The sequence below is a fragment of the Accipiter gentilis genome, chromosome 20, assembly GCF_929443795.1.
Source record: "Accipiter gentilis chromosome 20, bAccGen1.1, whole genome shotgun sequence".
Taxonomy (NCBI): domain Eukaryota; kingdom Metazoa; phylum Chordata; class Aves; order Accipitriformes; family Accipitridae; genus Astur; species Astur gentilis.
In genome coordinates, this window is record NC_064899.1 from 19,853,897 (window position 1) to 19,881,629 (window position 27,733).

The 27,733-nt window shown below is 35.2% G+C and overlaps 1 protein-coding gene across 2 annotated transcripts in view; it reads left to right on the forward strand.

Annotated features, from left to right (window-relative positions):
* The window catches only part of DTNBP1 (dystrobrevin binding protein 1), a 69,483-nt gene that overhangs the window by 7,433 nt on the left and 34,317 nt on the right, over positions 1 to 27,733 (forward strand). Inside the window, exons 5-7 of one of the 2 annotated variants that reach the window (XM_049823877.1) lie at positions 2,809 to 2,941; positions 10,755 to 10,887; positions 23,488 to 23,510. In XM_049823877.1, the coding sequence (XP_049679834.1) occupies positions 2,809 to 2,941; positions 10,755 to 10,887; positions 23,488 to 23,510 (289 nt within the window). The remainder of the gene's footprint in view (positions 1 to 2,808; positions 2,942 to 10,754; positions 10,888 to 23,487; positions 23,511 to 27,733) is intronic. The other variant, XM_049823878.1, reaches the window with a different exon arrangement.

Consider the following 27,733-nt stretch of genomic DNA (forward strand, 5'->3'; position numbering starts at 1 on the left):
GTTTTAAGATGGTGTTTGGCAAGCAGCTGATGAAATGGATCAGAATGTCCAGTTCCTCTTGTTTCTCACAGCTCTTCCAGATTTGATGGTACTCAGCCTACAATTAATATTCTGAAAGATTTAAACATAGATATTGTAAAAATAGAAATTCTGTGATCATGTTTCTCACAAGGTATCATCTGACAAGAATTATCTGAAGTTCATTCTCCTGTTTACTTTCTGATATTTCAATTACTATAACAAACATCGAGTGTGAGAATTTCCTAGTGCATTTAAAGTACTTTTTAACTGATACATTGACACCCAGAATTTGTCTTCTGTCCTTTGTTCAGATAGTTGCAATCACTACTTGCACTTAAGCAAAAAATATTAATTATATCAGCTTCCTGTTTTTCTATGGCTATGTTAGGTTAGAGAAGGATATTGAGAGGTACAACTTTGTCGGAGTGTGACAAGAAGGTGATGGTAAAAATAAGACATACCCAGAAGTTCAGGTGGTCAGTTTTTGCACTCTTCTGCCATTGTTTGAAATATTTTAAGTTAGCTAGGAATATTATTTTGAGACTGCCTAAGACATCTTAACATTGCCAATAAATGGCAGTGTAAACAATAAATAGTAATGCAAACAGTAATGTAATGCAAACACTAATGTAATGCAAACATTAAATAATGTGATGCAATATAAATGATTGCAGAAATGATGTTGCATGTTACTTCTGTAGCTCTTTAAAAGCAGTGGGGAGGCTGGGAAAGTATAGACTATATTTGGGGTTGAAGCATGTTGGGGGTTAGTGTCAGGGTAGGGCTGCCCTCTCCTAGTGGACAGGAAATGGCAAGATTTGACTTGTTTGGCTGAAAAGATTCAGGAAGCATCTGTGCTTTCGTTCTAACTTTGTTCAGTTTTCTTACCCTGGAAGTAAAGTGACAAGTTGTGTGGTTTGTTTCTGGAGTGAAGGGAAATAAAACTTCCAGTAAGTGCTACCAATGCACTGCTCTGCTTGTTCTGGAGGTCTGCACCAGACTTTCAATTTCAAAGCCTGTTTAAGGGGCAGACAGTGTAAGCTGGGTGGCCACGATGCAGAGCAGGACTGAGTTGTGGGGTTCTCTGTCCTGGCTGAAATCTTCACTTTGGCTGGCTGCATCCTCCCTGACTCTTCTTGGTTTCCTTAGGAGTCTTCTCTGTATCTTTTTCCAATGGATAAAAAACTCACTGCTTAATATATTTTGAAGAGGTGTATTTAGGCTAAGAAAGAGATTATCTTATGTTCTTATTTCTCTTGCCTAATAGCATGGCCCGCTTTTTCCACCTGTTCAGGTGAAAACCTTCTGTTATTAGAGATGAGGTTCTCTTTGCCAGCTTTGTGTGCTTTACTGCTCATGATGGATTTTTTTTTTTAGAAGATCTCTTAAGTGACTTGCTTACAATTTTGTAATACTTGGAATAGTTTGATTTAAAAACTATAGTTCTGAAAACCATGTGAGGTTTCATATATATAAAACCTGTGTAACCTTAATCTCACATATGATGGCTGCTTGGGAAAATTAGAATGAAAAACTTCAGAAAAGTCTTTGAAATTTTCCATGAAATTCAGATTGGGATATTCAGTCTGAATTCAATACTTTTGGGAGAATCCAAAATATGTATTGCTTGTGGTTTCTTGTTTGTTTCTTTTTTTATAAAAGTAGAAAATACAGAGTTCAATAAAATAAGAATTATGTAAGCACACAAGATTGCCTGTACTATATCAGACCTAAAGGTCCACTTGTCCAGTATCCTATTTCTGGTACTGGCCTCCAGGAGATAAGCTACTCATGCTGTCTTATTTATAAATGTTGAACAGAGAAAGGAAAGTGAAAATTTCAAGCTTGAATTGCTGCCTACAGTCTTACCATCTTAAATTATAGATGCTAACTACCAGTTCCATCTACAAAATTGTCCTAAAAATACTGCTTTTAGATGATTGTAATTTTAGCTGCATTCAGCTGTCTCTGGGCTGAAATACTTTTCTGGTGTTTGCCCCAATCTCATGGTGTGTTTTTTGTTTGCTTTACTGATTTAACTGATTAAATCCCATATCTCATTCTCAAAAATAGACTGGCTTTATTTAAATAAGCATATTGGTCTTCTGAAGTGTTTCATTACTCACTGGGCTTTGGAATAAGTTTTAAAACCTTGTATGGTAAAACAGGATGACTTTTTGACAGGGATGGAGGAATTTGGAAATGGCAGAAGTTGTCTTTCTAAACAAATTTCTCTGAGGTGGGTAGAATTGTAAATCTTTGAGAACTTCCTTTGTCCATTTCTCAGATTTTTTCCGTTTCTGCATCTAAATTCTACAAAAACTGAGGAATCCAGAATGCAGTTACAGCCATGGGCTGCAGCTGTGTGCAAGAGGAAGAATGGGCAATGGAACTAAGAGCAGGGAAACTATAATTGAATCATCTCAAGTATCATATACAAGGGAAACATATGTTACCCAAGATCTCTTGATCTTGCTGTTTTTCATAGAATCTGACCTAGGTAAATAAAACTTTTAAGCCGCTTATCCATAAAATATTTCCTACATTGATTAGTATATTGAGAAATAACTTTTTATCCTGTTTTGATCAATGCATTTTGATATAAATATTTGATACTACAGGGGCTTTCTTGATTATGTTGTATACTTACTTGAGAAGTACACAAGTGGCAGTGCTATAAGGTTGCTGTGGTGACCTTACGCTTGCAGATGTGTGAATTAGAAAAATTAGTCAAGATGCTCGTAAATAGGTTCATAAATTTGCTAGTAAAGAACCTGTTTGTTTCAGCTGGTGGATAGTGAAGTTGTGATGCTTTCTGCACATTGGGAGAAGAAAAGGAACAGTCTGGTGGAACTACAGGATCAGCTCCAACAAATACCTGGGTTTTTAGCAGATCTGGAATGCCTCACGGCAAGCCTAGGTAAGGTTTTCTAGACATAACAAGCATTCAAGTCAGTACAGAGGATTAGACTGAAGTGCAGCTGTCATGAACTTTGCAATTATAAAATTCAACTTTGCTTCCCAAACACATCCTTTCTATTATAAAACAGTAGTTCTTAAACTGGTTTTGTAAAAGAGCAAAATTATTAGTGATTGCTCTCCCAGTAGTTAAAACATTGTGTCATTATTTAGAAAAAAATATTGTATGGCAACTGCACATCTTGGTGTGAACAGTTGAAAATTATTATTCTTGAAGTCTTTTTAACTTCTTAAAGATTTGTAAGTAGTGTGAACACTCATGCATGTAGTTGCTTCTCTTTGATTGACTCTATGTAATTTTATATAACAATTTGTTTTAAATCATCATTTGATTGGGGGAGGGGAGCAAGAAATTTACCTGGCTTGGGACGTATTCAAGGCAGAAACTTTTTGTTGAGAGTAATTGTTGGTTCCAAAGCTATTTTCCATAGTTTAAGTTAGTGTACAAGGTTAAGCTATTCTGAAGTCATACCCAGCTGGGTGGAACTAGCAATGCTGCATATTAAGGTTATCAAATACTTAATGTTTGTTACATAGGTTCCAATTTTTAGAACTTTACCAAATGTTAGCCTGTCAATTTAATTAAAAACATGAAAAGATGAATCCTTTAGTGCACTACTTCTGGAAACTTCTCATACGAAACAGTTGATCCACTGTTGAAAATGAAATTAGGAAAAAATGTTCTGGCCTCTTAGTCTCTGAAAAGCTCTAGTGTTACTGAGCCTTAAAACAGGGATGCAGCGTTTGACAAGAGCCAAGCCTTTCTGTCAACAGTAGGCCTCTTGCTACCTCCATGAAAATCTGTTCAAGTTGCATCAAATTAAAGTTTTGAAAAACTGCTGTCTGTGCATGGATTTTAGTAGCTGAGTTCCACAGGGACATTGCCTGCAGTATTCCTACAGCAGCTGGGAAGTATGCAGGAATTTTTTGTTTAATTGCAGGTCTTGTTTTTTGTGGGGTGGTCTGGATTTGTGTGCTGGCATCTGATGTTGAAGAAAAGAAGGGTTCTTTTCTGTGTTCAAAGGCTAATTCTCATTCTTCTATGGTCAGTGGATATGCACAAATAGGCTTTTGTTCCTAGGTAAGCTGGTAATAACTTTGCTATTTCTTTCTGAACCAAGGAATATATTTAATTTTTTATTACAATTTCCTTATACCACCTTATTTAGTAAGGCTTTATCATGTGTGGTAATCGTTTAATGTTGGCTTTTTGAAAAGCTCAATTATTTTCTAAGGAAATAGCAATTCAGATAATGATTTATTTAAATACTGATTTTAATATCATGCACAAAATGATGCAGTCCACTGGTAGACCAAAGATAAACAATATAATAAAACCTAGTGGAATTGTCTTTATAGTTCATAACTGCAAATGCTGTAAATCCTGATGAATTGGGGTTACCTTCCCATTCCTAATATTCTATTTTTATGAACCAGAATTAATCTCATCCTGATTGTAGAATTACTTGGAGAAGGCTCACTGTCTCCAGAATATTTTTGATACTGTACCAGCAGGAATTGAGGAAGCATTAACCAGTCTGCTTGGGGAAGCTAATGAATTTTGAAGTCTACTGCTAAGGTTGTGAGATTTGAACCAAATCTAGCCTCACTTCATGTGTCAGATTTCAAGTAATTCACCTAGAGGTTTTTATTAGTTCCTTGTAACCGTTGCGAGTTTTTTGGAATTGTTATTTTTCTGTTAAGTTATATCGCATATACTTGAAGAGAAAGGTATAATTCATATCAAATTCAACATCTATGCTTCTGGAAGTGATTTACCAGAAATTTGCTGTGATATTCTGCTCACCGTTTTTAGTTTTTATAACTCTGAACTATCTGTTTTTTATAAATGTAAACTGTATTCACTTTTCCAAGAGATGATTAATACTGTGACTGTGAATTTTAAATACGGGTGAAACATTCTGTAAAAAAAAAAAGTGAACATAGAATTTTAAACTGCTGTGTCCTGGGTTGTACATCCAAGATGTAATTTGTCTAATATTCATAATTTCAGAAAAGTAATAGTTCTGTGTTGTGACATGATACGCTTCTAATAAATATATTAATGCTTTTATTTTGAAAGTAGATAGGGAACCCTGGCTGCTTTTGATAAAAGAAATTTCAGATAAGGGGAATGAGCCTTTTTAGTGACCTACTTAAAATTGGTATGAGTCATATACAGATTCTTTAGCTTTTGCTGTGTATTACAAGACACATTTTCATTAGCACTTTTATAAATAAAGTCCTTTAATTTAGGTACTCACATTATCAGTCATACCTCACTTCAAGGAAAAAGTCTGTGTCTTCATTTGATAAATTTATTGTATTATGCAATGTCTTGTAGCTTCTGTTGAAAACCTTGAAGAAAAAATTACTCTCATGTAAAAGTGAAAAGGACAGTTATTGCCCTTTCAAAGTCCAGAATTTGTATCATCACTTAAGCCAATTTTTATTTGAGATGTTGTAGAAAATACCTGCTTGCCAATATCTGACATACTTGCCTTAATATGAAATATGCTTCATGTTTGAGCAGGGGCATTTTGCTCAAATATCTGTTTTGTTTTCAGCAAATCAAGGCACACAAACCTTGATCCATGTCAAATTTTCACTACTCTCTTTTTTAAACATCTAACGTTAAGCATCTACTTGATAGTGGTTTCAGAAAGGCTGATCACGAACATAGGTGACAGTGATCACCTATGATCACTGGTGACAGGTGACAATGTAGGGTGATAGTATTTAGACTGGTGAGACTGGGAAGAAGATAAGGCTGGGTATATATTCACAGGGTTAAAAGCCATTGCTTCGTAATCTCTAATAAATATTTTTTTCCAGATATGGATAAGATGAATGTGTAAATCCATTAGGGAAACAGAAACTTTTCTCACTGCTTAGGGGAAGTATCCTTGTTTATATCTTGAGAAGAAGGACATGCCTTATTTTCAGATTGTGTATCAAGTATGAAGGTTGCTGTTTTCTAGGTTTGCAAAATCCAATCCAATTTGTTTGGAGAAGCACAAGTGTTTTGCATAAAAGAGATGAAAGAAAGCCATGTACCCTTTGTTTCAGAAGGGGGATTAAAGTCTTCTTAATGGCCTCTTCATACATTAGGGAAATGTAGTAAAACTTGTGAAATATAAGGTCACAGTGATTATAGTAGCTTTTTCATTAAATACAAGATTTTGATTTTGGTAATATTTGAGCTACTTTAAGAACTTAATACCCCATGTTTTGGGTACTTGTTTTGCAGCAAAAAAGGTATGTTTTAATTCAATATACTTATTTTTTTAATTCTTGATAAAAATGCCAAGGATTTTTCCAGTTAGAATAATGCAATATACTTCCAGAAACATATTGTATTTTGAGATTATAGAATTTAGTTTTTGCTCATGTCATCAGTTTGTAGATAGCCTTTAAAGCAGTACTTCTATAGGAGGAAAAAGTGTAGTGAGTAACAGCCCACAGACTTACCTCTTTGGGCAAGGCATGAGTGTCTTTGGGGAAGATAAGTCATTAGTTTACTATTATCTATTTATTAATTGTGGCTTATGTCAGGATTTGGATACTAGTAGGTATGGGTCAAGTAAAAGGGAATTTAAGACCAGACAATATATCAAGGTTTTTCACAGAGCTGGCATTTGAACTTGGACTTTTGAATTGTGTTTGGTTACTTAAATAACAGTTTCTTTTTAATTCGCATCTAGCAGTTAATAGCTCTTGAAAAAGAGCTGGAAAATGTTTTGTAATGCAGAAATCTAGAACACACATGCCATGAGAAGACTCTAGTTTTCAGTGTTTTGGTTTTTTTTTTTACTTAAAAATTATTTTTAAAGTTAGGAGAGCTGTAAAAACTTCTACTGTAAATAAGTAGTAATTTGCAGTTGGGAAGATGGTTAAAGAAAATCATATTTTATTTATTATTAATTAGAACAGGTTTTCTAACTGGTTGACCTGTTTAAAAACTACTGATATTTTTTTTGCTTTTGTGAGTTTTGTTGTTTGAGATGAAACAGCATTTAACTTTTACTGAGAAAGTCAGGGAAAATATTGGGGTGGTGTAGGTAAAACCAGGGAATTTGAATAATATAGTGTAATGATACCTATGTTCAACAGGGAGTTTTTCATAGGCTCCAGGGCAGAATGCTTCAGCGGAGAGGGTTGTTGTGTAAGGTAGAGGTATATATGTATAAAAGGCATATAGTTTGGTGTTGTAAACTTGGAAATGTCTGTGGCTTGAATACAGAAGGAAAAACATCCTAGTATTCGTGCTCTTTAGTTTCAGCAAAGAAGTTACTTCAGGTTCATGTGAATGGTATGATACTAGCTGGGTTTAAGATCTTTTCTTTAAAAACAAATCAAAATCAGCGCTAGTAGAACTGTAATTATGTAAAGAATTTTTGAAGTGTTGCAGCCAAATTGAGCTCCTTCTGCACATACATGTCTTTCACTGCTCGTATTATTTTAAGCTTAGTAATCTGTGTCCCTCTCTGACCTAGAGGTAGAGAGAATTTCTTTGATGTAATTGTTTCCATCCTTTCTGTTTTCTGCCTTTTTGTCTTTTAGTCAGAAAACAAATTAACTTTGTAAAAATTTCTTTCATATTCCTTGGCGGCTCCTGTTGTTTTGGTGGCTGGGACAGTGCAGGCAGGCTGCACTTAAAGTTATAGTAGGAAAAACTGAAAACTAATATTTTCTGATGTATAGCTGTCATTTAGCTTTTCTAACAATTTTTGTACTACTGCAGAACTATAGGTTACATAGGTTTCAGTTAAAAGAAATTTTATGTGGTAAATTTAAATTAGTTAAACTTTAGAAGGAAAGTGTTGTCGGGAACAAAATTGGTTTTTGCAATTCTTGAGTTCTAGATAAATACTTTAATACTTGAGTAGCTGCTAAACAGTGTACACCAATGGAAGATAATTCAATCTAATGTAATCTGATCAAACATTAACATACTTTAAAAAAATGAAAACTAAGAAGTAAAACTTGTAATGGTGATATACCTGTGATAGTGTAAGAAATACAGGTCAAACTAATAAACTGGAATGATGTCATCTGACTTTTTTCAACTATCTAATGAAAAATATTATTTCTGCCAAGTGTGATGTATGACTATACAGGAAAATTCTTAATCGAAAGGTACAATGAATTTTTTCCAGCCTCCTTAAAAATACTAAAAGGAGGAGATGTTTTTCTGCTTCATAGCAATGCTGTTTCAGAGTGAGGTGGTGATAGTTGCCTGACCACTTGGATGTGGGATTTCTTGAAGAGCTGGAGAAGTAGTAGTAGTCTTGCAGGTATTCTTCAGAACATTAGCTGGCTTTCTGGGACAGATTCATTCTAGGTGCCACTGTGAACTATAAACTGGAAATTAATTTACAGATTTCATATTTTTGCTAAATACCTTTATAAAAGTATGACATTATTTATCTGTGAATATACATAAGAGCTGTTCAAAGCATCATGGCTTAAGTTTCAATTAATTAAATATGCAGCTTTTTTTTTGAACTTCCTTTTGATGCACAGCATGTACATTCTCAGCTAGTCTTCAATTTTTTTTTTGTGAAAAGCAACTAAGTTTTCTTTCACTTCAGAAAGAAACATTGAAACCTGTGTTGCAGTGAAGTGGGATTGTTGTCTTCTGGAGACATCTTAAACGTTCATTCCTGTTCTTCAGGATCACAGTGTTTTCTGCAGTTGCCGCTAGAGGCTGCTCAAATGCTAGTGCAAGGAATCAGTTTCCCTCTAGAATTCACTTTTCTTCATCCTCTTTATTTTGCTGTTCTTTGTTGTCTTTTAATATTAATTCAATAACAACTACAGCAAAGCAGGTGGTGGGGTTTTTTAAGTGGAAAAACCACTGGTTGATAGGTACCTTACTAAATTATCTTGAGCTCTGCTGTGTTTGTGAATTTTGCAGATTAATAAATGAGCAATCATTCTGAAAAGCAAGTTAGCATAATGCAGACATTTGGATTTTAATGCACTTAGAAAAGTCCATTTCTTAAGCAAAAAGGGACCACCAGGTGTAATTGTAGTCATGATACTGCCCTTTGAATAGATCCGGATTTTGTGAGAGAAAGCTGAGTGTGTGGTAAACAACGCACGTTCCACAGCACAATCTGTAGAACTGAAAGCTTTTTTTTTTTTCCCCCCTCAAACTTTTTTCCACATTGTCAACTTCATTCCACTGCTGCAAGTGATCTGTATACAGATAAATAATTTAAGGACATCTTTGCTGATTATATGATTCATGTTTCCCTTTCTGACTGTTGTGGAGCAGTACCTTACTTGTTAGGGACTTAAAAATCTTACTAAGTAATTGGATCTGAATATATGACTCTGCATGCTAGGAAGTTTGTTTATGAGGTCTTAACTTTTACTGTTCTTAGAGGGACCACTAGGATAGCAATTTCTAATTGAGTAATGGCTAAGAAAGTTGAAATTTTGTACACTCCAGGATAGGCTCCAAGTAGAATGGCCAAACCAGAACTGAAGATTTGACAGATGCCTTCAGCTTGCTATTTCCTTCTTTTGAGCATCCAAAACACATTAACTTTAAATCACTTTTTTCTACCTTGAACTTAATAGTTACTGTCTTGTTTTATGAAGAATGCTTCTGTCTGTTACAGGCAAAAGTGAAACAGCCATTTGCCAAAACTCAGAGTTGCTTTAGGTTTTCTGCTATTTCATTCCTTCATCTGTGTAGTTCTTTGCATCAACAATCAAGTTCATACACGGCAACGGATTAGTGTATCTGTCTCTGAGCTGCAAAATCCCTTCTATTCTTTGGTTGCTGTTTTGTTTGTAAAAATGTGATTTATCCTTCCTCCTGCAATTTACTTTCCCTGTGGCATAGAAGTCCTGACAAAAGGGTGAATAATAGTCCTGTATTCACACAGCTCCATCCCAGAGTGACTAGCTGGTTAGAGTTTGGGGAAAATAGTTTTTTCCACTTTGGGATCCCGAGGAGGGCCATGGAATTCAGCATTAATCACCCACAGGGAGAGTGATCCTTTGATACAAGATTCACATGAGATGATTCAGGTCAGAAGGGACCTCAGGAGTTTGTTAGTCCAAATTTCTGCTCAAAACAGGGTGAGCTCTGGGATAAGATCAGGTTTCTCAGCACTTTTCATAGGCATGATCTCTTTTAGCCTGAGACTCTGAACAATTATGGTTAAAGAGTTAAGAGGTTTTGTGTGTTTTTAAGTGCATGGGTATGTAAAATAGCTAAATCTAGAGATTTGCCTATCAGTAAAGGGTCTGTCTTGAGAGTAAACTTTCAAAGTCTGTATTCTTTTAGATTATCACAAGGTCATGTGAGAGTTAAAAATCTCCCAGTATGCTTTACTTGCACTTCATTTGAATAATTTTAAGATTAGTACTGGTCTTGGTCAGCACAGTTTTGTTCCTCAGATTGATACCAGGCAGGAAGGGGTAAACTGACAGTCAGCCCAAGAAACAAAATTAAATTATAGGTTCTGGATGCTTCTGAAGTACAGATCACAAGCCTGTGAGACCAAGATGCTGGGGCAAATACAGTGTTTCAGTGTCTTACTACAAAGGGAACTTCAGATAGATCTCTCTTAACATGGCTCTGCTATCACTCTTTAGTATTTGTTTTTCTGAGCTGTTTATATATGTGTAATTATTACCGTGATAATTATGTACCTTTATGAATTCCTGTTTCTGTTCAGGTGAGTTGTCCATCTATTGATACAATTTGATATTCATATAAGTATTTCTTATAGCCCAGCTAGAGGCAAATTTTGAGGAAATGGAGAATCATCTATTGTGTCTTGAGGACCTATGTGAACAGTGTGAGTTGGAAAGATACAAATGTATGCAGACATTACAGCTGGAAAACTACAAGAAAACAAAAAGGTAAATCAAACAATTGCTATAAATATAAATTAGCATAAAATATAAGCCTTTTGTTATTATTATTATTTCCCTGTATATAATATAATGCCTTTTATTTTCATCTTTTAAAGAAACAGTAATCTTTGACAGGAAGTTGCAGATTTATAATAGATTCAATAAGTGTTGGTCTAACTCTTGGTGATGAACAATGAGTGTGTGTATTTGGAAAATTATCGCTACATTGTTGTTAAGATTAAGTTGTGCTTATTATTCTTTACAAACAATTGGGTAAGGGCTATTGTTAATAAGCACTGATAAGTTGTTTCTTTTAATATCTTGCCCTGTTTTTTTAATTTCTTTTTTTTCCCCATGTATTGTAACCTGTAAAGTTGGGAACTGTATTTTCCTCTTACCTTCTTTTCAGTTCTATCCTATCCTGTACTATGAGTACCTTTCACTCTGTATGTTAGGTATTACTCTCCTGCCATTCTCTTACTTGCAAAGACAAGTTTACCTAAAGATAAAGGAGTAAGAGATAAACGTTAAGAGCTTAAATAACTTAAATCTTGACTTTTTTGGTTTTGTTACTGACAGTGCCAAAAATAACCTTACTGAAGGAGATAAGAAAAGCAATATTAAGTCTGTTCTGTAAACGAAGACATGTGGAGTTAAATTGAAGCAATTTGTCAAAGTCTCTGACAGCCTGTGTTAGGGAGTGGTGATGCTGGCAGTTGGGGATGCTGACAGACCCAGAGCCAGCACTGACATGGGGATAACCAGGTTACTTGATCTGTCGAACCTGGTGTCCTCCTGTTAGCCAGGGGAAGCACCTGGCACCCTCCCCACTTCTCTTGATTGTGGAGGCAAGTTTGACTCATGTGGTATGGTCAGAACAACTGGTTTGGTTTATGGTCCTAATTAGGATGTGGTGATCAAGGGCAGGGCTGTGCCAGACTGCACTTGTCACATTCTGCATAGCTTATCTGATTTCCTCTTTCTTGACCCTCCTTTTGCCACTCTTGTACCTATTTTTCTTTTTTTTTTTTTTAAATTCCAGTGTCCTCCCAAATAAACAGTCCACCCCTAGTTACTTTTTCCCCTGTTAGTCCTGGTTTTGCTACTCAAATTTGATATTTCTGATACCATTATCTAGGGAATCTTGGCCTTCTGTGGTATTACAGATAAGGTTACTGAAGTACTGCTGGCATTGCAAGTTCTGCCTCCCAGAAGATGCCTGATACCTTAAAGATCCCCCTTCAATTTTCTGTGAAGTTTGGCTGTTTCTAACTTAAATCCCCTTTAACCAGCTGTGAAATCTAACCATCCCTCATGGTGCTATCTGTAGCTTTTGTCAGCTTCTTGCTATGTTACCTGTCACATCCAGCAATTTCTCATGTCAGTTTCTCATGTTCTGTCTAGTTTTGCACATCCTGTTCAGTTAGCTTAACCTCAGGCCAGGGCCTTGGCAGTGGTCTTGTCACTTTCCTGCAACCTGGATTTTCTTTTTCCCCAGCCAGGGCAACACCATTTTCTCTCTCTCCAGGAAGAGTCAACAGTAGTCAGTATGGCTTAATATTCACTTGTTCAGATCTATTTAAATAATTAAATATTTAATGGTAATAATTTCCAAATTCTAAATATGTGCTATTTAACAGAATAACACAAAAATTTAAAAAGTGCATAAAGCAACAGATTTGTACCCCCTAAAATATAGTAATCTTTCTGAAGTTTTCTGAGTTTTGTTTGTTCTCTAAGCTGTCCTCGCTCCCTCTCCCCCTCCCCTTGCCTCTGCTTTCAATGTCAAAATAGTGTTAAACTGTTGCCTACTTTGTTTAGCAGCATCTAATCAGTTCTATATATAGAATGCTAAGCAAACTACTTAACGTAATTATAAGCTGATTACATTTGGTCAGATCTAGACAAAACAGGAAAAATGCAGGTAATTTCTGGTTGATCATTACCACTGTATTTATTTAGGTAAAAAATTAACTGCTAGGTCGTTACTAGAAGGACTCTTGCCAATGTAGATACCTGAAGAACGAACAGCCAGTTAACTTAATGTGAGTGTGATTTGTTATGTATGTTTGGAACTCATATCCTATCTTCCTCTCTTTAGTGTTTGGGGTTTTTATTGTGATACCGGCTACTAAAAGAATCAAGTGGGGGTTCAGGAGTCTATGCTCTCTCTTTAACACAAGAATTATTTTCAGGGAGTGAGTGGTTTTGTGTAAAAAAAAAAAAAAAAAAAAAATTCCTGTGTTTTGACAATATAGGGATGAAAGCTGAGATGAAAACAAACCGTAGAAACTGTGGTTATTTTAAGCATGTTACAAAAAGTAATTTTATTGTAAAATACAAAAAGTAATTTTATTGTAAAGTCACTGTAGAGCTTAGGCTAGAAGCTCGCAGACTTCAAGTCTTTTGAAAAATCTTCCTGTATGAAAGATTTAGAAGAAAGTGCTTTAGGTCAACATTAAACTTTTGAAATGCAGCTTATGGTAACTAGGCGAACTGATTTTCAGAAATAGGTCTCCCTATTAAATAGACCAACTTTATCTCAGTTCAAACAGATCAATTTTTTATCTTTTGTCATTGTGTTGAGTACTAGTTACAAAGTAGATTCATCAATCCAATGTGTTTTCCACAATATATTTTAAAGCCCAGTGTTTTGGGGGATTGATTGTTTTTCTGTGTATGTATCTCTGGATTTTTAATATTCTCTTTTTTGTTTTTAAATCCACTGATCAGGGTACCAGTATTGTTGGAGGAAGTCTAGATTCACCCTTGTTTTCTCTAGTTAGTCTTGCTGCAATTGTTTGCATTATGTTAACATGAAACCATGCCATTTTGTTTCCTGTCCTTTTCTTAATCAAGCACAATTCTTCTTCCTTTCATCCTCCTGCTGAGGATCTACTGCTTCTGACTGCAGAAGACTCCTTGTTTCCCTCCAGTCTCCAACAGCAGTTCTTGCATTCCCAAGGAAGTGCGCCGTGTCCTTTAGGAAGCACTGTCAAAAGCTCATTTCTGTGCCAATTTTTATGTGCATCGAATTGCAGGCTTATGGTGTAAGATAAAATGTTTCTGTCCTGAAGCTGTACTTCCTATGAAGCTCTTAGTACCATTTGTATCCATTTCAGACGGATCACCATTTTTTTGAAAAATAGAAACCCCTGGTTGTTTTATCCATTAAAAGGACCTGCCCAGCTGCAACATTTTGTAGGACTACATTGGAGATAGCAAAGAGTCCTTGTCACTGGAAATGAGTCAATACATTTTACTGTGTCTCATTTGACTTTACACAGTTGTCTGAATTTTAATTTTTTTATGATGTCTTGGTTAAGGCTCCTTTCTGTTTTTCAGTACTTGTCTGCTTTGAGAACAGACATAGAAGGAAAATGAATGAAGAAATCTAAAATCCTGAATCTGAAGTATACCCTGATGCTAGGGTATACTTCAACAGGTGAATGTTCAGTAGTATTGCAAACCTTAGTGGTACCAATTTTTTTTCCTTTCTGGTGAGATTTAAAGAAATGCTTTACCTGAAGAGAAAATATGTTCTTAAAATGTATATTTACTCCCAAGTTTGTAATTTAAAGGTTTATTTGTTGTCAAATAATGTGAAACCCCTATGCTTTGGTAATTAGTACAGTAGATGAGGAGTTGGACAGATTCTCATAATTCTTGTTAGATGCATTGCCATGCCATGATGGTGGCTTTATGCTTCTGGAGGAGGGTAATGTTTGATTCACTTTCTCATTCAGAAGGGTATAAAATTTATGGCAATTGTATCGTGTAGGTTAGAGATGTGTATGTGAGAAAATGTCTTAAGTTACCACTGTTTATTTCTTCTGTATGGTCTCCTGTTGGTTTTATCTCTCTTTCTATTTGCTTTGGGAACATAAGGGACAGTAAGGATTGTTGCAGTTACTGGCTTACATTAGGCCTGACCAACATAAACACTCAAAAAGTAAATACAAAAAACTTCTTTAGACAATTCAGACTAGTCTGCTTTTTGAAAAAGTTCCTCTAACTTAGGCCAATTAATGGTTATTTACTCACTAACATACAAAAAAATTAATTTTTTTGCTATGTTTTGCTTTCAAATACTATCTTTACCTCCTGCAGCATCACTGTAAAAAGCTGCCCTTTTTTTTTGTGATCTTGTTTAACCTAAATTAACTATGTTTTTTACCAAGGGCAAAAGAGAGAAGATGGAATTGGCTAATACACTGCCATGCAATATCGTGTTGCCTAAAAGAAGATTTCTGTGTCTAGATCTTGTTTAGATCCCATAGCATTCCCCAGGTATAAGATAGAACAGTACTCTGTACAGTATATCATTTTCAGTGATTAATTTAAATTCATAAATTTCATAACCCTTTTAAGCTTTACATGTAATTTAACAAATTAACTTTTTATATGTAAAAAATATACCATTGTTGCAAATGTTTCAATCAAGTATATTTTTTCCTTCCAACATTAAATGTGCAGTGAATTATTTCTAAGACTCTAGCTATAAGTTCCATAGTTCTCATCAAAATTTTCATCAAAGTAAGGTTTCATGCCATATTCTTCTTGGTCAGTCTTCAGGTGGCATAGATTTTCAGCTGCTATACCTCTGTGTACCTGGGTACCTAAATAATGATTTTGCAAGGGTGGATCCAGAACTTTTGTTAGCTTCAGGACAGCTTTCATGGTAGATGTGTGGTGGATGACTGGCTTTGAGTTTTCATTAGGCATTAATTGTCTGGCTGTAAGTTTCTGTGCTCAAAGCAGAGTTCAGATTGCAGAGGTCTTTTCCATCCTGCTGTTCATGAGCTTGCTTACAGCAGAATCAGTAGCAAGTGTTTTCATGGTGATAACTGGCTGGAATTAATTTTATGGCCATCAGTTATTGCACTTCTTTGGACAGACACATGGAATGAGAATTTCTGTTGATCCTGAAAAACTGGGCTTGCACAAGCTTTGGAGAAGTTCCCTTGGTAATTGTGCTTCCTTTTGTGTAATTTTAGGGCTCTGAACTTTCTTTGTTTGCGAGAACACTTGCAGTACAGTATTTTGCATGCATCAAACCCAGAGGAGCATGCTGCTTCATTATTAGTGAATTTTACTCCCATCAGTGCTCCAAGTATTTCAAAACATTGGGCAAGACTGAATACATAGCAGATCAAAGATTGTAGGGGTTTTGGCAGTTTTTATGTTATTTGCAAAGTGTGAATGTGCAGTATAATTTCTGTCACTTTTCAGTTGATTTAATTTTGCCCTTTTCTGGTGGTCTTTGCTTGATGCAGAGAGACAATGACATTGTTATAAAGAGGTTTGTAGCGTACCTTCTCCTTATAGTTTTTTCTTTTGAATAGGCATAATAAAGATTTTTTCTTTGTCAGCTTTTGTGACCTGCGATTAAAGGCTGAATGTTTGTGTTAGATCCTCTGCATCTTACAACACCTTTTACTAATGTTTTCTAGAAAATGTTAAACATTATGTCAATCCTGCATAACTTTTCTCTACCTTTGTAGTGCTGGTTACTGGGCATAATCTGCAAATCCTGTCAATCTGTTAGGACCAGGCATTCTTTGTCCAGACTTATTGTACCAGTAATAGAAACAGATGGTTTAGGACTGCCTTAATCATTGTTTTGTACTTTCCCTCACCTCAGAACTGCATTATTTATCAAAGTAATTAATTCATTGCGGCTAGTGGCAGAACAGGGCTTAGGTGTTTGTCATAACCACAGTAAAATCCATTCTCTGCTTTTGAGCAAGGTACTGTGCCTCCTGATAAATTCTGTCGTTCTTTCACTATGAATTATTTTCCTGAGATCTTCAATAATTCCTTTTCACTTACATCCAAAAGCAAGTTGTTTAAAAATTGTTCAGAAAAATGTGTTAAATGCATTTACTGACAACACCTCTGTGAGGGACATTTTACATTCCTGTATCAAAGGTATGTGTTGAGGATGCCTGAAGTGGTACAAGTTTTAACTACTATCTGCCACAATTGCATTCATGCTGTGTGGAACCACATTCAGCATTTTAGGTAAAGAATGCATATGAGGTTACAGGCTTTTTTTACTACTTTGTTTTTGTGGACTTGTGGCATATTATATGTCACTTAGTGAATAAAGGTTGGCCAGTTTTTGAATACTGGGATTTTTTTTCTTTCAGTGCTTATGAAGAAATTGATGGCTGAGTTAAAAGAAGGTCTGGATTTTATTGTGTGGCTGTTTACCAAAAACAGGTTGGCAGGAACCCTTTTTCTTTCTAGGAAAGACTAAAGATGGTGGAGCTAGTGGTGGAATTGTTTCTACCTTCTCTTAAATTTCTTCTCTCAAGTTTCAGCTTTAAATTTTGATTCCTAAACTTTTGGTTGTATGATAACAATAAACTGTGCTGATACATGTATCTTTTAGTGATCCAATGATAACATTGCATATTAAGATAAAAGTTCAAAAAAAATTTAAATTTAAAAACTGTCCCCTTTTGTTAGCAACAGGATGAAAGCAAAAACGTAAAAACTGGGTCCTGTGCAAAATCTTACATCTAGAAGCATTTGCTTTTAGAGGAAGCTAAGAATTTATTCTGCATTTCAGGTTCCAGTTTGGAATGGCCAATGCTAAATGGCCTGTATCAGTCTCTTAGCAGAGGACAAAACACTTGGTTGCTTTTAATGATTTCACTTCTACCATTTTCTTCTGTTTTTAATGCCATCTCCCTCATTTTTACTGTTCTTTCGAATGATAGCACCTGAAAGGTGACCCCCAATGTTCTTCATCAAGAAAAATATGTTTCTTTTTTTGAAACATCCAAAGAGAACTGCTTTCACTGTACCCTGGAACTGCTGAGTATGTTAGGATAGTATTTGTTTTTAGTTATATTTATTAGCTTGATTACCAGTTAATCTTTGCAAATATTGTTAAAAAATTTTGCTTCGATCCGTTCCATGTCCTGGAATGAAGTTGATGTATAGAAGTTTGCTGGAAGACACAGAAAGACTTCAGCTACTTTTGTAGCCGCATTTGAGTGTGGAAACAAAAACATCTCCATTGCAACATTATTTAAATTCCTTAGTGCTTTGCTCTTCTGTTTTATTGGATAAAATTTCACATTTGATGGTGAAGAACCCTGACCTGTCTTCAGTGTTTCTTCAGATAAATAGAAACCTTGCCTGCTGCTTAATTCTAAGAGTATTTTAGTAGTAGTTTTAGATTTTATTGATTTTTTTTTTTTCATTACTTAAAAGGCCTTTCATTACTTAAGTCTCAAAGGTATTTCAAAGTAGTAGTTGGCCTAAGTGATGTGAAAGAGGTGCTCAAGGAATCTAGGTGAGGGAAAGCATTTTTCTGTCATTGTCATAAGTGCTAATCCTAAGTACACAAAAAAGTACTTGAAATATTTCTGCACACCATGCAAGTGACATAAGTTTTGAGTTCTCAGGTTTTTGGGTTTTACTTCTGATGACTTCCAGAGGAAAGTCCCTCTCATGGCTTTTTAGCTTACTAAAGCTTGAATCAGGCTATGGAAGGAAATTATTTTTTTATATCATTTTGAAAACTTAACTGTACCAGACATAACAGGTGAAATGCAGTATTTCTCAAGTTTTATTTTGGATCTTGTTAGGTGCCAGAAGTATTTTTAAATTAAATTGCACATAAGCAGCTATATTTGCTTTAAATTGTGAATTTTGACTTCAACATTTATAAACGTATTTCATTGTAAAATCTTTCAAATTTAGTCCTCAATTTTTACCATCTATCTGCTGTCTTGAGATTGTCTTTTGTTTATGCATGGGTCTAGCAGTTTGAATTTATTGGCTGTTAATTTCAGAGCTAGTGTTATAAAATCATTCCTGACATTCATTTATGACTTTTTGACTTTCTTATCTGCCTACTCTTTTCTTCAAGATAAAATATGGAACTGTCACTTCAGGCTGCTGGCATCATTGTAAAGAATGTGGTGTTTCTGTGGTCTCTAGGTATTTAATTGAATTCTCTTGTGTTTTGTTACCTTGGGGTAATTGATCTTGGTGTTATAGCCCTTTGCAAGATACAGTAGAACCTAAGAACTTTGTCTTGCTTTTGTTGAACAAACTAAAGCACGATGGTTTTGACTCCTCCTCCTGTATTCTTCTTCCTGGATTTATTTTTGTTTATCAGTGATAACCAATATAATCTTCCTCCTAGTGTCCATCTCTTCTTCCCAGTGAATAAAGTAAGGTTAACCCAATAGTGCAATGAAAAGCCTGAGGAGAATGGGAAGGTAATTGGGAATTTGATTTTGCCTTCTAACTATTCATGTAAGTTCTGGTCATGTCAGTTACTCTGTGGGACTAGTTATAGATTGTAGACAGTTTGTTTTACCTGTTGTCTCCAAAATTATATTTTCTCTCCACAACCCTGAAGCTCAACTTTTCTGTAAATGAAGAAGTTGAGACCACTGACAACATGATCATCAGAACCTTCCAGGTAACTTAAGAGTAATAATTCAAAAGACACATCCAGTCTCAACAGACCTTCAAGGCACTACAGTTTTAATTCGCTTCAGAATTCATGGTACTTCTTGCAAATAAAAAATTGTATAAAAGGTATACTTCAGACTAAAATGGACTATTGTATTTTTACCAATGTGTATATATATGCCTCTCCTCTATACTACACTGATCAGAGAATCTGATTAGTGTGTCTCTTATGCTGGCATTAAATATACCTGAATATCATTGTGCTGACTTAAGTATTATCTTGAAGAAGTAGGCAACCACGTTTACGCAATTGGGTTTTCGCTGGCAATTGTTGCCCTTTACTTGCTGCTATCATGTTGGTCATTTTCACCTGAATTCAAGGGGTATAGAATTTCACTAAGCCCCCATCTATTTTATGGAAACAAGCAACTGGAAAAGGAGATGAAAATTATTGCCTGTATGTGTGGCCGAACAGTTTTCATGGGCATAACTACAGTGTAGATGGAGCCTGTACAGCCTCTTGCCTCTCAGGAAAGAAGCTGAGCTTCCGAAGTAGCACAACACACTGGGGAAAATTACTTTTAAAATGCCTCCATGCCTTTATAATCTGATTATAACAGGCCTTTAGCCTGTTATTTTAGCCTTTTTTTCTTGCTCAGTGGTACTAAAATTCATCTTTCACCGAGAGGAAATATTTATGTTACATTATAATACAACTATTTCTTCTGAAAGCTTACTGTTACCTGTAAAAAAGTAAAGAATATTCTTATTTGTGTAACTAGTCAGATTTGTTGGCACTAACCTAAAATTTAGTAGCTAAAGTAAAAGAGCATATAGTCAGATGCCAAATAGTAGGTTGTATTGATTAGTGGTCAGACTCAGCATGAGAGTTCCTTTAATCCTGGATAGATGCTGAGCAGTCCACACTGGGCTTCAAGAGCCTTCAGGTGTAGCAAGACTAGGGGCAAGGCAGGTGTATGTTTTCTTTCTAATAATAATGGAAAGGTTTATCTCATCTGTCTGTGAAGTGCATGAATTTTTTTGGATGAAAACTCTATAAAATCCAGGAGTATTTCTAAGTGGAAAGCTTTCAATTGCCTTAAACTAGTTAGACAAATGGGGTAGAGAGGAAGGCTATCCTTTTCCTGCAGAAAACATGTATAGGGTAATACACTTCTGAGCTGAAGCAGTTGACAGAACTCTTCTGCTGAGATGATTCATTGCACTGCACTTTTGTCTTCTAGTATGATGTTGTTACTAAGCTATCCATCAAAGGCTGAGCTCTGTTGCTGTAGCTTTTGTATAAACCTAATGTGAAAAATCATCTCAAAGAATGCACAATTTAAAGTTAAAAGAAAAACAAATACAAAAATGTAATATATAGTATTGAAGCTGGTAATTTAATATGGCAAGATCTAAAATAATAAGAGGCAGAAGTCCTAGCTACTCATCCAGGCCTACTTCCAGTGCAAGTTTTTCCTCCTGCTTGTCTTTTAACCTCCTTTTGAAGATGACTGTTTTCCACAACTGTTTTCAGTTTAATCTTTTTCATTTTAATTACTCAAGCTGTTTTTTCTTTTATAGAGTGTCTGTGTTCCAAATACATTGAACTTACATTAAGAAGGAAACTATGTATTTACTTTTGCAGATGATTTTTTGTCTCTAGATTCCTGGAGAGATGTAGGAGGTATCTTCTTCTTGACAGTTTATCAATAAATACAAAAATGTTTATTTACTTACAAAGGGGATGAGAAATGTCACACTTTGTAATACATTTTTGTCTGTACATCCATCTCGAACTTTGTAATTGCACATCTAGAAAATGTACTGATACAATCTTCAGCCATCTGGTTTTTTTCAGTGTCTTTACAAGTCATAGTCTCCTTTTTACTTTAAGTTTAGTGTCTGGTTCTTACCAAAGCTGATGATGAACGAGATTTAGGATTAAAATTTTAAAACTTCAAGTTTTTATTTGGATAACTTGATTAAATAAAAAAGAAAAAAATCCTTCATGTTGCTGATGCAGAGCATATTTTCAATGAGTGTGGTTTTTAATATATATTTCTAAATATATGTTTTAAGAGTGTTGTGAGAAACCACAAGATGCAATTGATTCATTCATGTTGTCTAAAATATAAAGAATCCTCAATCTTTGGATCTTAATTGGTATGAGGATACTAGGTAATGCAGGTCCTTAAATTCCAAATCTGTATTTTTACTGTATGCTAATTGTAGATATGTAAAATTTTTCAGCGGTATGTGTTAAAAAAAAAAAAGTGTTGTCAAATATTAATTTCCAACTTTCTTAATGAATGGCAATTACATATATGGATATAGTGACAGTGGCTTAATGCGTCAACCCTAAAAATGGATTTTGAAAGGGAAAATTGTGGGTTTTTACACAAAAGCAATGAATATCACTGTCAGTTGGTTACTGTATTAGCATCTTGTTTGCTAATCTGTTTGAACACAATGAGTAATTTTTTGTCTTCCCTTTTGGAGATAAGTGGCATAAGACCTCCTGATTCTAGATGCAAGTAGCGTAGGTTTTTTCCTCTTACTTTCACAAGATGTTTCCTCAGTATGGTTTTGTTTCAGTCTGTGGAAAACAAGCATTTCCTGTGATTGTTGTTTTCTCAATGAGTATGCCATTATTAAAAAATAAGGAGTGCAACTTGTGAGAGTGTTTAAGAATTTTGTAATTATATTTAGAGTATGCAAGGTAGGAAAAATTTAGTAGGGTATGAACCTGCAAATCACAGGTGCTGTGAAGTAGCTTATTCCCTGGTAAAAAAGGGAGAAACTGGCTAGGGAAAGGGATGTAGTAGAAGCAGGAAGGGAAATAGATACTCACAGGAAGTTACAACTAATAGGCTTCTCTACTGTAAATCACACTATAGCCTATTTCCTGGTAAAGCACCCATTCTTTCAAAAACCTGTATTTGACATTTGGTGACAAAAGTGGGATGTTCACTGAAAATGTGGAGGTAAACATATTCTCTTGCTTCTTTTAGAATAGTTTTGTCCTGCTTAGAAGGTAAGTTGTTTCAGGCTTGAAACAGTTTTGTCAGCTCTTGATGCAAGAATAAATGCTGCATTGCATCAACTGTTAGGGAGGAGAAGGAGTTATTATGGTATAGCATATGTATTGTGAAACAGTATGGTAGGTGACTCAGTAATGACTGAAGCATGCTTTAGGCTATGGATAGTGAATAGAATCATTTATCTGGACAAATGTGAGTTCGGTCCTTTTTTAAATTTATTTTTCTTTTAATCACTTTTGCTTTCAAAATTCAGAATCTAACTAGGCAGTCTGCAAGGCACAAACTGAAAAGATGTTCGTTATAAATGAGCATTTTGTAAGGAAAAGGCCAGCATTCTGCCTTATCTAAGCTATTACTTTGATTCTTCTTTAGCCTCTAAATTAATGATAAATCACTACTTTGTAGCAATGGGAAATGGAGCATTTTGCAGTTTCCTGAAAACCGAGCATATTTCCATTAGTTTTATAGCCTTTACATTCACAATTGCATAACTATGAAAAGTGGAAGGTGGCCTGGTATGAAGGAAAAAATATACTATTGCTGTTGACTTCATTTCTTAGCTTTCTGGTATGTGAGTGTTGTGGGTTATCTGTCACTTTCTGTACTTCAAAATCCTCTCCTCTGAGGAATGTCACTGTATGCCTCTGTTGCCTTTAAAGTATGTTGTAACTGAGTCAGTGGTATTGTCAAATTTTTCTCCTTCACTGTTGCCAAAAGGGTTTTGCATAGCATTGATGAAAATGGAACACTAATTGTTATTCACTGTGCTATAAATTGGCAAAGCTCTGCTAAGCAGTGGATGTTTTAGTACCTAAAGCCTTAAGAAGTCTTGGTTATTTTTGCAACAGTGCATCTACAAATTATGTGGCTAGATATAAATGTGCAATATTTTGTGTAATTGTACATGTTTATAAATACGTGGTAGCCTAATTTCTAAACAGGTTGATAGTGTTTGCTTTAGATAAACACACATAGTAATATTATCTTTATATATGATGATATTCAAATTCTTTGTTTTTTCATCTTTTAATGAGTCTTAAACCATGTAAAATATCTCCTGTAGTTCTAGATGTAGTATTTCTAATAATATATTTTTTTTAATTCTGCTTTTGTCCAACAGGAAGGAACTTGAGACCTTCAAAGGTAAATTCTATTTTTAATTTTCTACTTGAATGTTTGCAAGAGTTACAGTAACTCTTGTATTAAGTGAAACTAGTAAGGAACTGTTTCAGTTCTACATTTGACAATGTTAATTTTGTGCCACCCCAGGAGGCTGTTTATTATTCAGTTTACCTGTTCTTGCTACTGGTTTCTTTGAGACAGTCGTAAGTGTAGGAAGAACACAGATGGTTCTGTTGTCTTAGCTAGGTTTCAGAGATTCTGTATCTAATCCAAGCCTTTCTCTTGCTGTTCAGTTTCGGAAGTTAAGGGCTTTGTGTTCAACTAGTTGATGTCTTTTCTAGCATGAATGTGTTTTTGACGTGAGTCGCAGGCTGTTACTTGTTAGACTTTTGTCTAGCTATTTCTAGGAAATTTTCACAGTATTATGTTACATCAGACAAATGCAATTTTTGTAGCTCAACTTGTTGGATATACAGGAAGGTATATACAAATATCTGTCCTACATAATATGAAATGGCTAGAAAATCTGTCATGTATTATTGCTTTGTCTGTGGTGCATAGATGAAACACACTACCGTTTTCAGTAAATCTTAAATTCAGGCTTACTCTACCTACTAATTTCAATGTTTGATCAGCTTGACAATTGCTATTATCTTTTGCTTTGAATAAGGTGTGACTGGTTTTGTGACTAGTCTTTCTTTATGAGAATGAAGTCAAGTACATTGACTTATGTCAATTAATTGTCTCTTGAAATTGAAAGAAGTGATGGAAATTTCTATCAGCTGCATTCCTCTTTGCCTTTTTAGTTCATTACTCTCATCTCCACATAATGCGAAAAAAGGAAAATAATAAAGCTAACATTAACAGACAAGCAACACAGATTATGTAAAATGTCACTTTATCTGTAGCTTACCATAACAACCCTTTTTTAGATTGATTTGACAGCTTTCAACACAGACTAGCTCAATACAAAATGAAAGATAATGCTAAGCTCGTTCTGTTCCAAAGCAAGGCAGCTACTTTGTAGTACCTGATGCTTGTGAGAATAGTGAATCCTGGTTTTTTTGTTTGTATGGATTAGGCATTTTAAGTGAGTTTCTGGAAGCCAGGAAGATGGTTTCCAGAGTTATTTCTCTCTTGGCTTCTTGTTTTTCCAATAGAGATTGTAACTTTATTTGACAGTAAGTATTTTACAAAGACAATTGTTTTCATGAAAAAGGAAGGTGTTAGCTGTGTTTTGACCTTTAAGTTTATACCAGACTAAGTAACTGGTTCTGTAATAGCGACAGAGGCATACAGATTTCCAATACTAGTTATGAAAGGCTTGTCCTGGGTAGACAAGGCTTGTCTTGGTAGCCAAGAAAGGGTTTTTAGTTTACTAAGAGGGAAAATTGCAAACAGATGCCAAGAAGAAAGCCAAAGTCTTTGCGTGTTTCTTCACTGAAAAGTTCAACAGCAGTCTATGGTTAATGCAGCCAATATCAATGGGAAAGGAATAGGATCTCATGCTATAACAAGGAAGGACCAGGTTAGAGGATACTGTAGGTGTGTTGGACATTTTTGAACCAACTGATCAAATTTATACTAAAAAGTATTGGCAGAAGCTATGGAACGCCGGAAAAGCACAGGCAGAGTGACAGATTATTAAAAATGGGTATTGAACATCAGTCAGCCAAATTTCTGTGGTTTTTTTCATGCAATGAAGAGATGGACAAGCTTGTACCTGACAGAAGAGAGGACTAATAGCTAACAAACTCTCAAGAATAGTTATAGCAAGCAAGTCTAAATTCGTTCTGTAAGATGACAACAATATGCTTTAAAATAAACAACAGATACCATATTTTGACTTTGGGAACAACTTTCACTGTCTTGCCTGACATTTTCCCAGGAAATTGAGATTAAACTAATAAAAAGCAGGTGCATGCCTGATTGGAAATCCATGCTTGGAGACAATGTTTTTATGGTTTCTTGCTTACCAATTTGTTCTTTCTCAGATCTGATGCTACTTGGAATTTTTGTTGTTAACCTGGATTGTGAAATAGAACTGTTCATTAGATTGGCTTCAGTCAGTCTTTTTCCAGCCTTTTGGACCTTCAGCCAATTTCTGAGAATCTAGTATATATTTCATCAGCTGATCAGAAACAGGGAGAGTAAGAGCTTCCTGGTCATGAAGGATTCATGATTACATAGTGACAGATGTTTCAGTTCTACAGCAGCTTTGCCCAATCTAACTGGTGGCTTGTCCTTCCATTTTTCTGTTTTAGGCTACTTCCAAGGCTCACTAGATTTGTGCAGAAAATGATATGTCATTTGGTTTGGTTTACTTTCAGTTGATGAAGCATGCTGCAATAACTCAGTAGATGGCCAGAGAAATCCTGGCACAGAAGAAGGAAAAGGCAACAGCAAGAGCAGGAAGCATGTCTAAGTTACCAATGTAACACAGTCACCTAAACCCCAAATATTTCTAGTGGTATGTTACCTAACACATTTTAAGGTTGAGGTGAAGAAAGGAAGTATTAGAACCATTATGTAAAGCTTTTATAAATAAAATCTTATCTTGCTTATAAATATGGTTTGTTGTATTCAAGAAAGGTTGGTTCCAGCTGAGATATGTTAAGTGGTTGGGTAGATGATTCTTTACATTTTTATATTGCGAGTATAGACTACATCCTCAACTAATTCATCCTTGCATACCTGTCCAGAGTGAAATGTGTTCATAGACATTCAGTTAATAAAATAGCCAGTGCAGGGGCTAGGAAAGAACAACTGTTTCAAGTACCTTTATATACACTTGCATCTTTCAATGCATGTGCAGTTGAAAGTGTTGTACATTAAATTGTGTTTTAATGGCAAAGAACAGAAATGCCAGTTTTCGTAACAGTAAGTTGTTATTTGTGAATTTGAATACCATATGCTAAAAAGTATTGGCTTCCAGATTATGGATGGTAAATGTCTTGCATAAAAATGTATTTCATAAATATGTAAATTCATTCTATCTGATTCTGCAGAAATTGAAGTACCACAACAACATTCCTTAAATGTGTTCGCTAAAGGGAGTAAAAAGTATGCATGTTTTTCAGTGTCCAAATATAACTCTTACATGCACTAGTGCTGAGTTCTCATGCCTTGCTCAGGATAGAAAGTAGGTTTTACTGGAATTAAGAAACTGGTATAGTTTGAGGGTCAAAATAGCACATCACTGGAAACTTGAATTCAGTGATGCATCCCATCAATTTCACAATGAATGCAGAAAAAATACTAATTGTATATTGGCACTGACCATGAGAATGTAGGTCTGGCTCACAAGGCAGGGGGCACCTTCACAGATCTCTCAGATGTGTTTTAAAACTTTAGTTTCCTGGAGTTTTGTATATGTATAAATATAAACAGATATAGATGCACAGGTGTAGTCTGCATGGGACCACAGTATGCTTGTGAAATCTTCAAATGTATATAAACTTGCAAACATTTTAAGTGCCCTTGTATACCTAATATTTATGAAAGACGTGTTTGAAACAAAATCAACCTTCACATAACCAAGAAACAGAACTGTTTCTGGTTTCATTTAAATCTTAGTGCTGTGTGCGCTAAGGTACAAAGTGGTATATTCTTTGAGGATACCAGGTGTCATCAACAAGGGGCTCAAAACAAAGCTCAGTGTATATACCTGTTTGCAGCATTGAAAAGTGTTGAGAATCCACTAACACTCTTGCTTGTTGATGCTATTACCTTTAAGTAGCATGACATAAGTACATAACACTATTTTAAGAAATGATGAATTATTTTTGTATTTGTCAGTGGAGATACTGTTTTAGAATTTGTTCCTGCCTTTTTCACATTTGTATTACAGATTGTACTCTTTCATCATGAAAAGTAGATTTTATTTTTCTTCCTTTTGTGTTAAGACTACTTACAGGGCCAGACATTCTCCTTTGTTGTTTGCTGTACCCATGGTGTATAGGGGCAGAACAAGCCTCTCCAGTCTCGTCTCTTCTAACCTCAAGGGGCTTCTATTACACTGTAAACATAAGATATTGTTTAATAATCTGTGATGCTGAGAAAGTGAAGGTGAGAAGCTTTCCTGCTTTTTTGTAATAAGGATCTCTCTCTGAAGAAGGCAGAGTTGTGTGATGTCCCTGTTGATACTCTGCTACAACACTGGCATTTGTGTACCTGAAGTGTGGGTGTGCATTAGGGCAAAACATCTCAAGCATTGTCCAGTTTATTTTTTTTAGTAATTTATC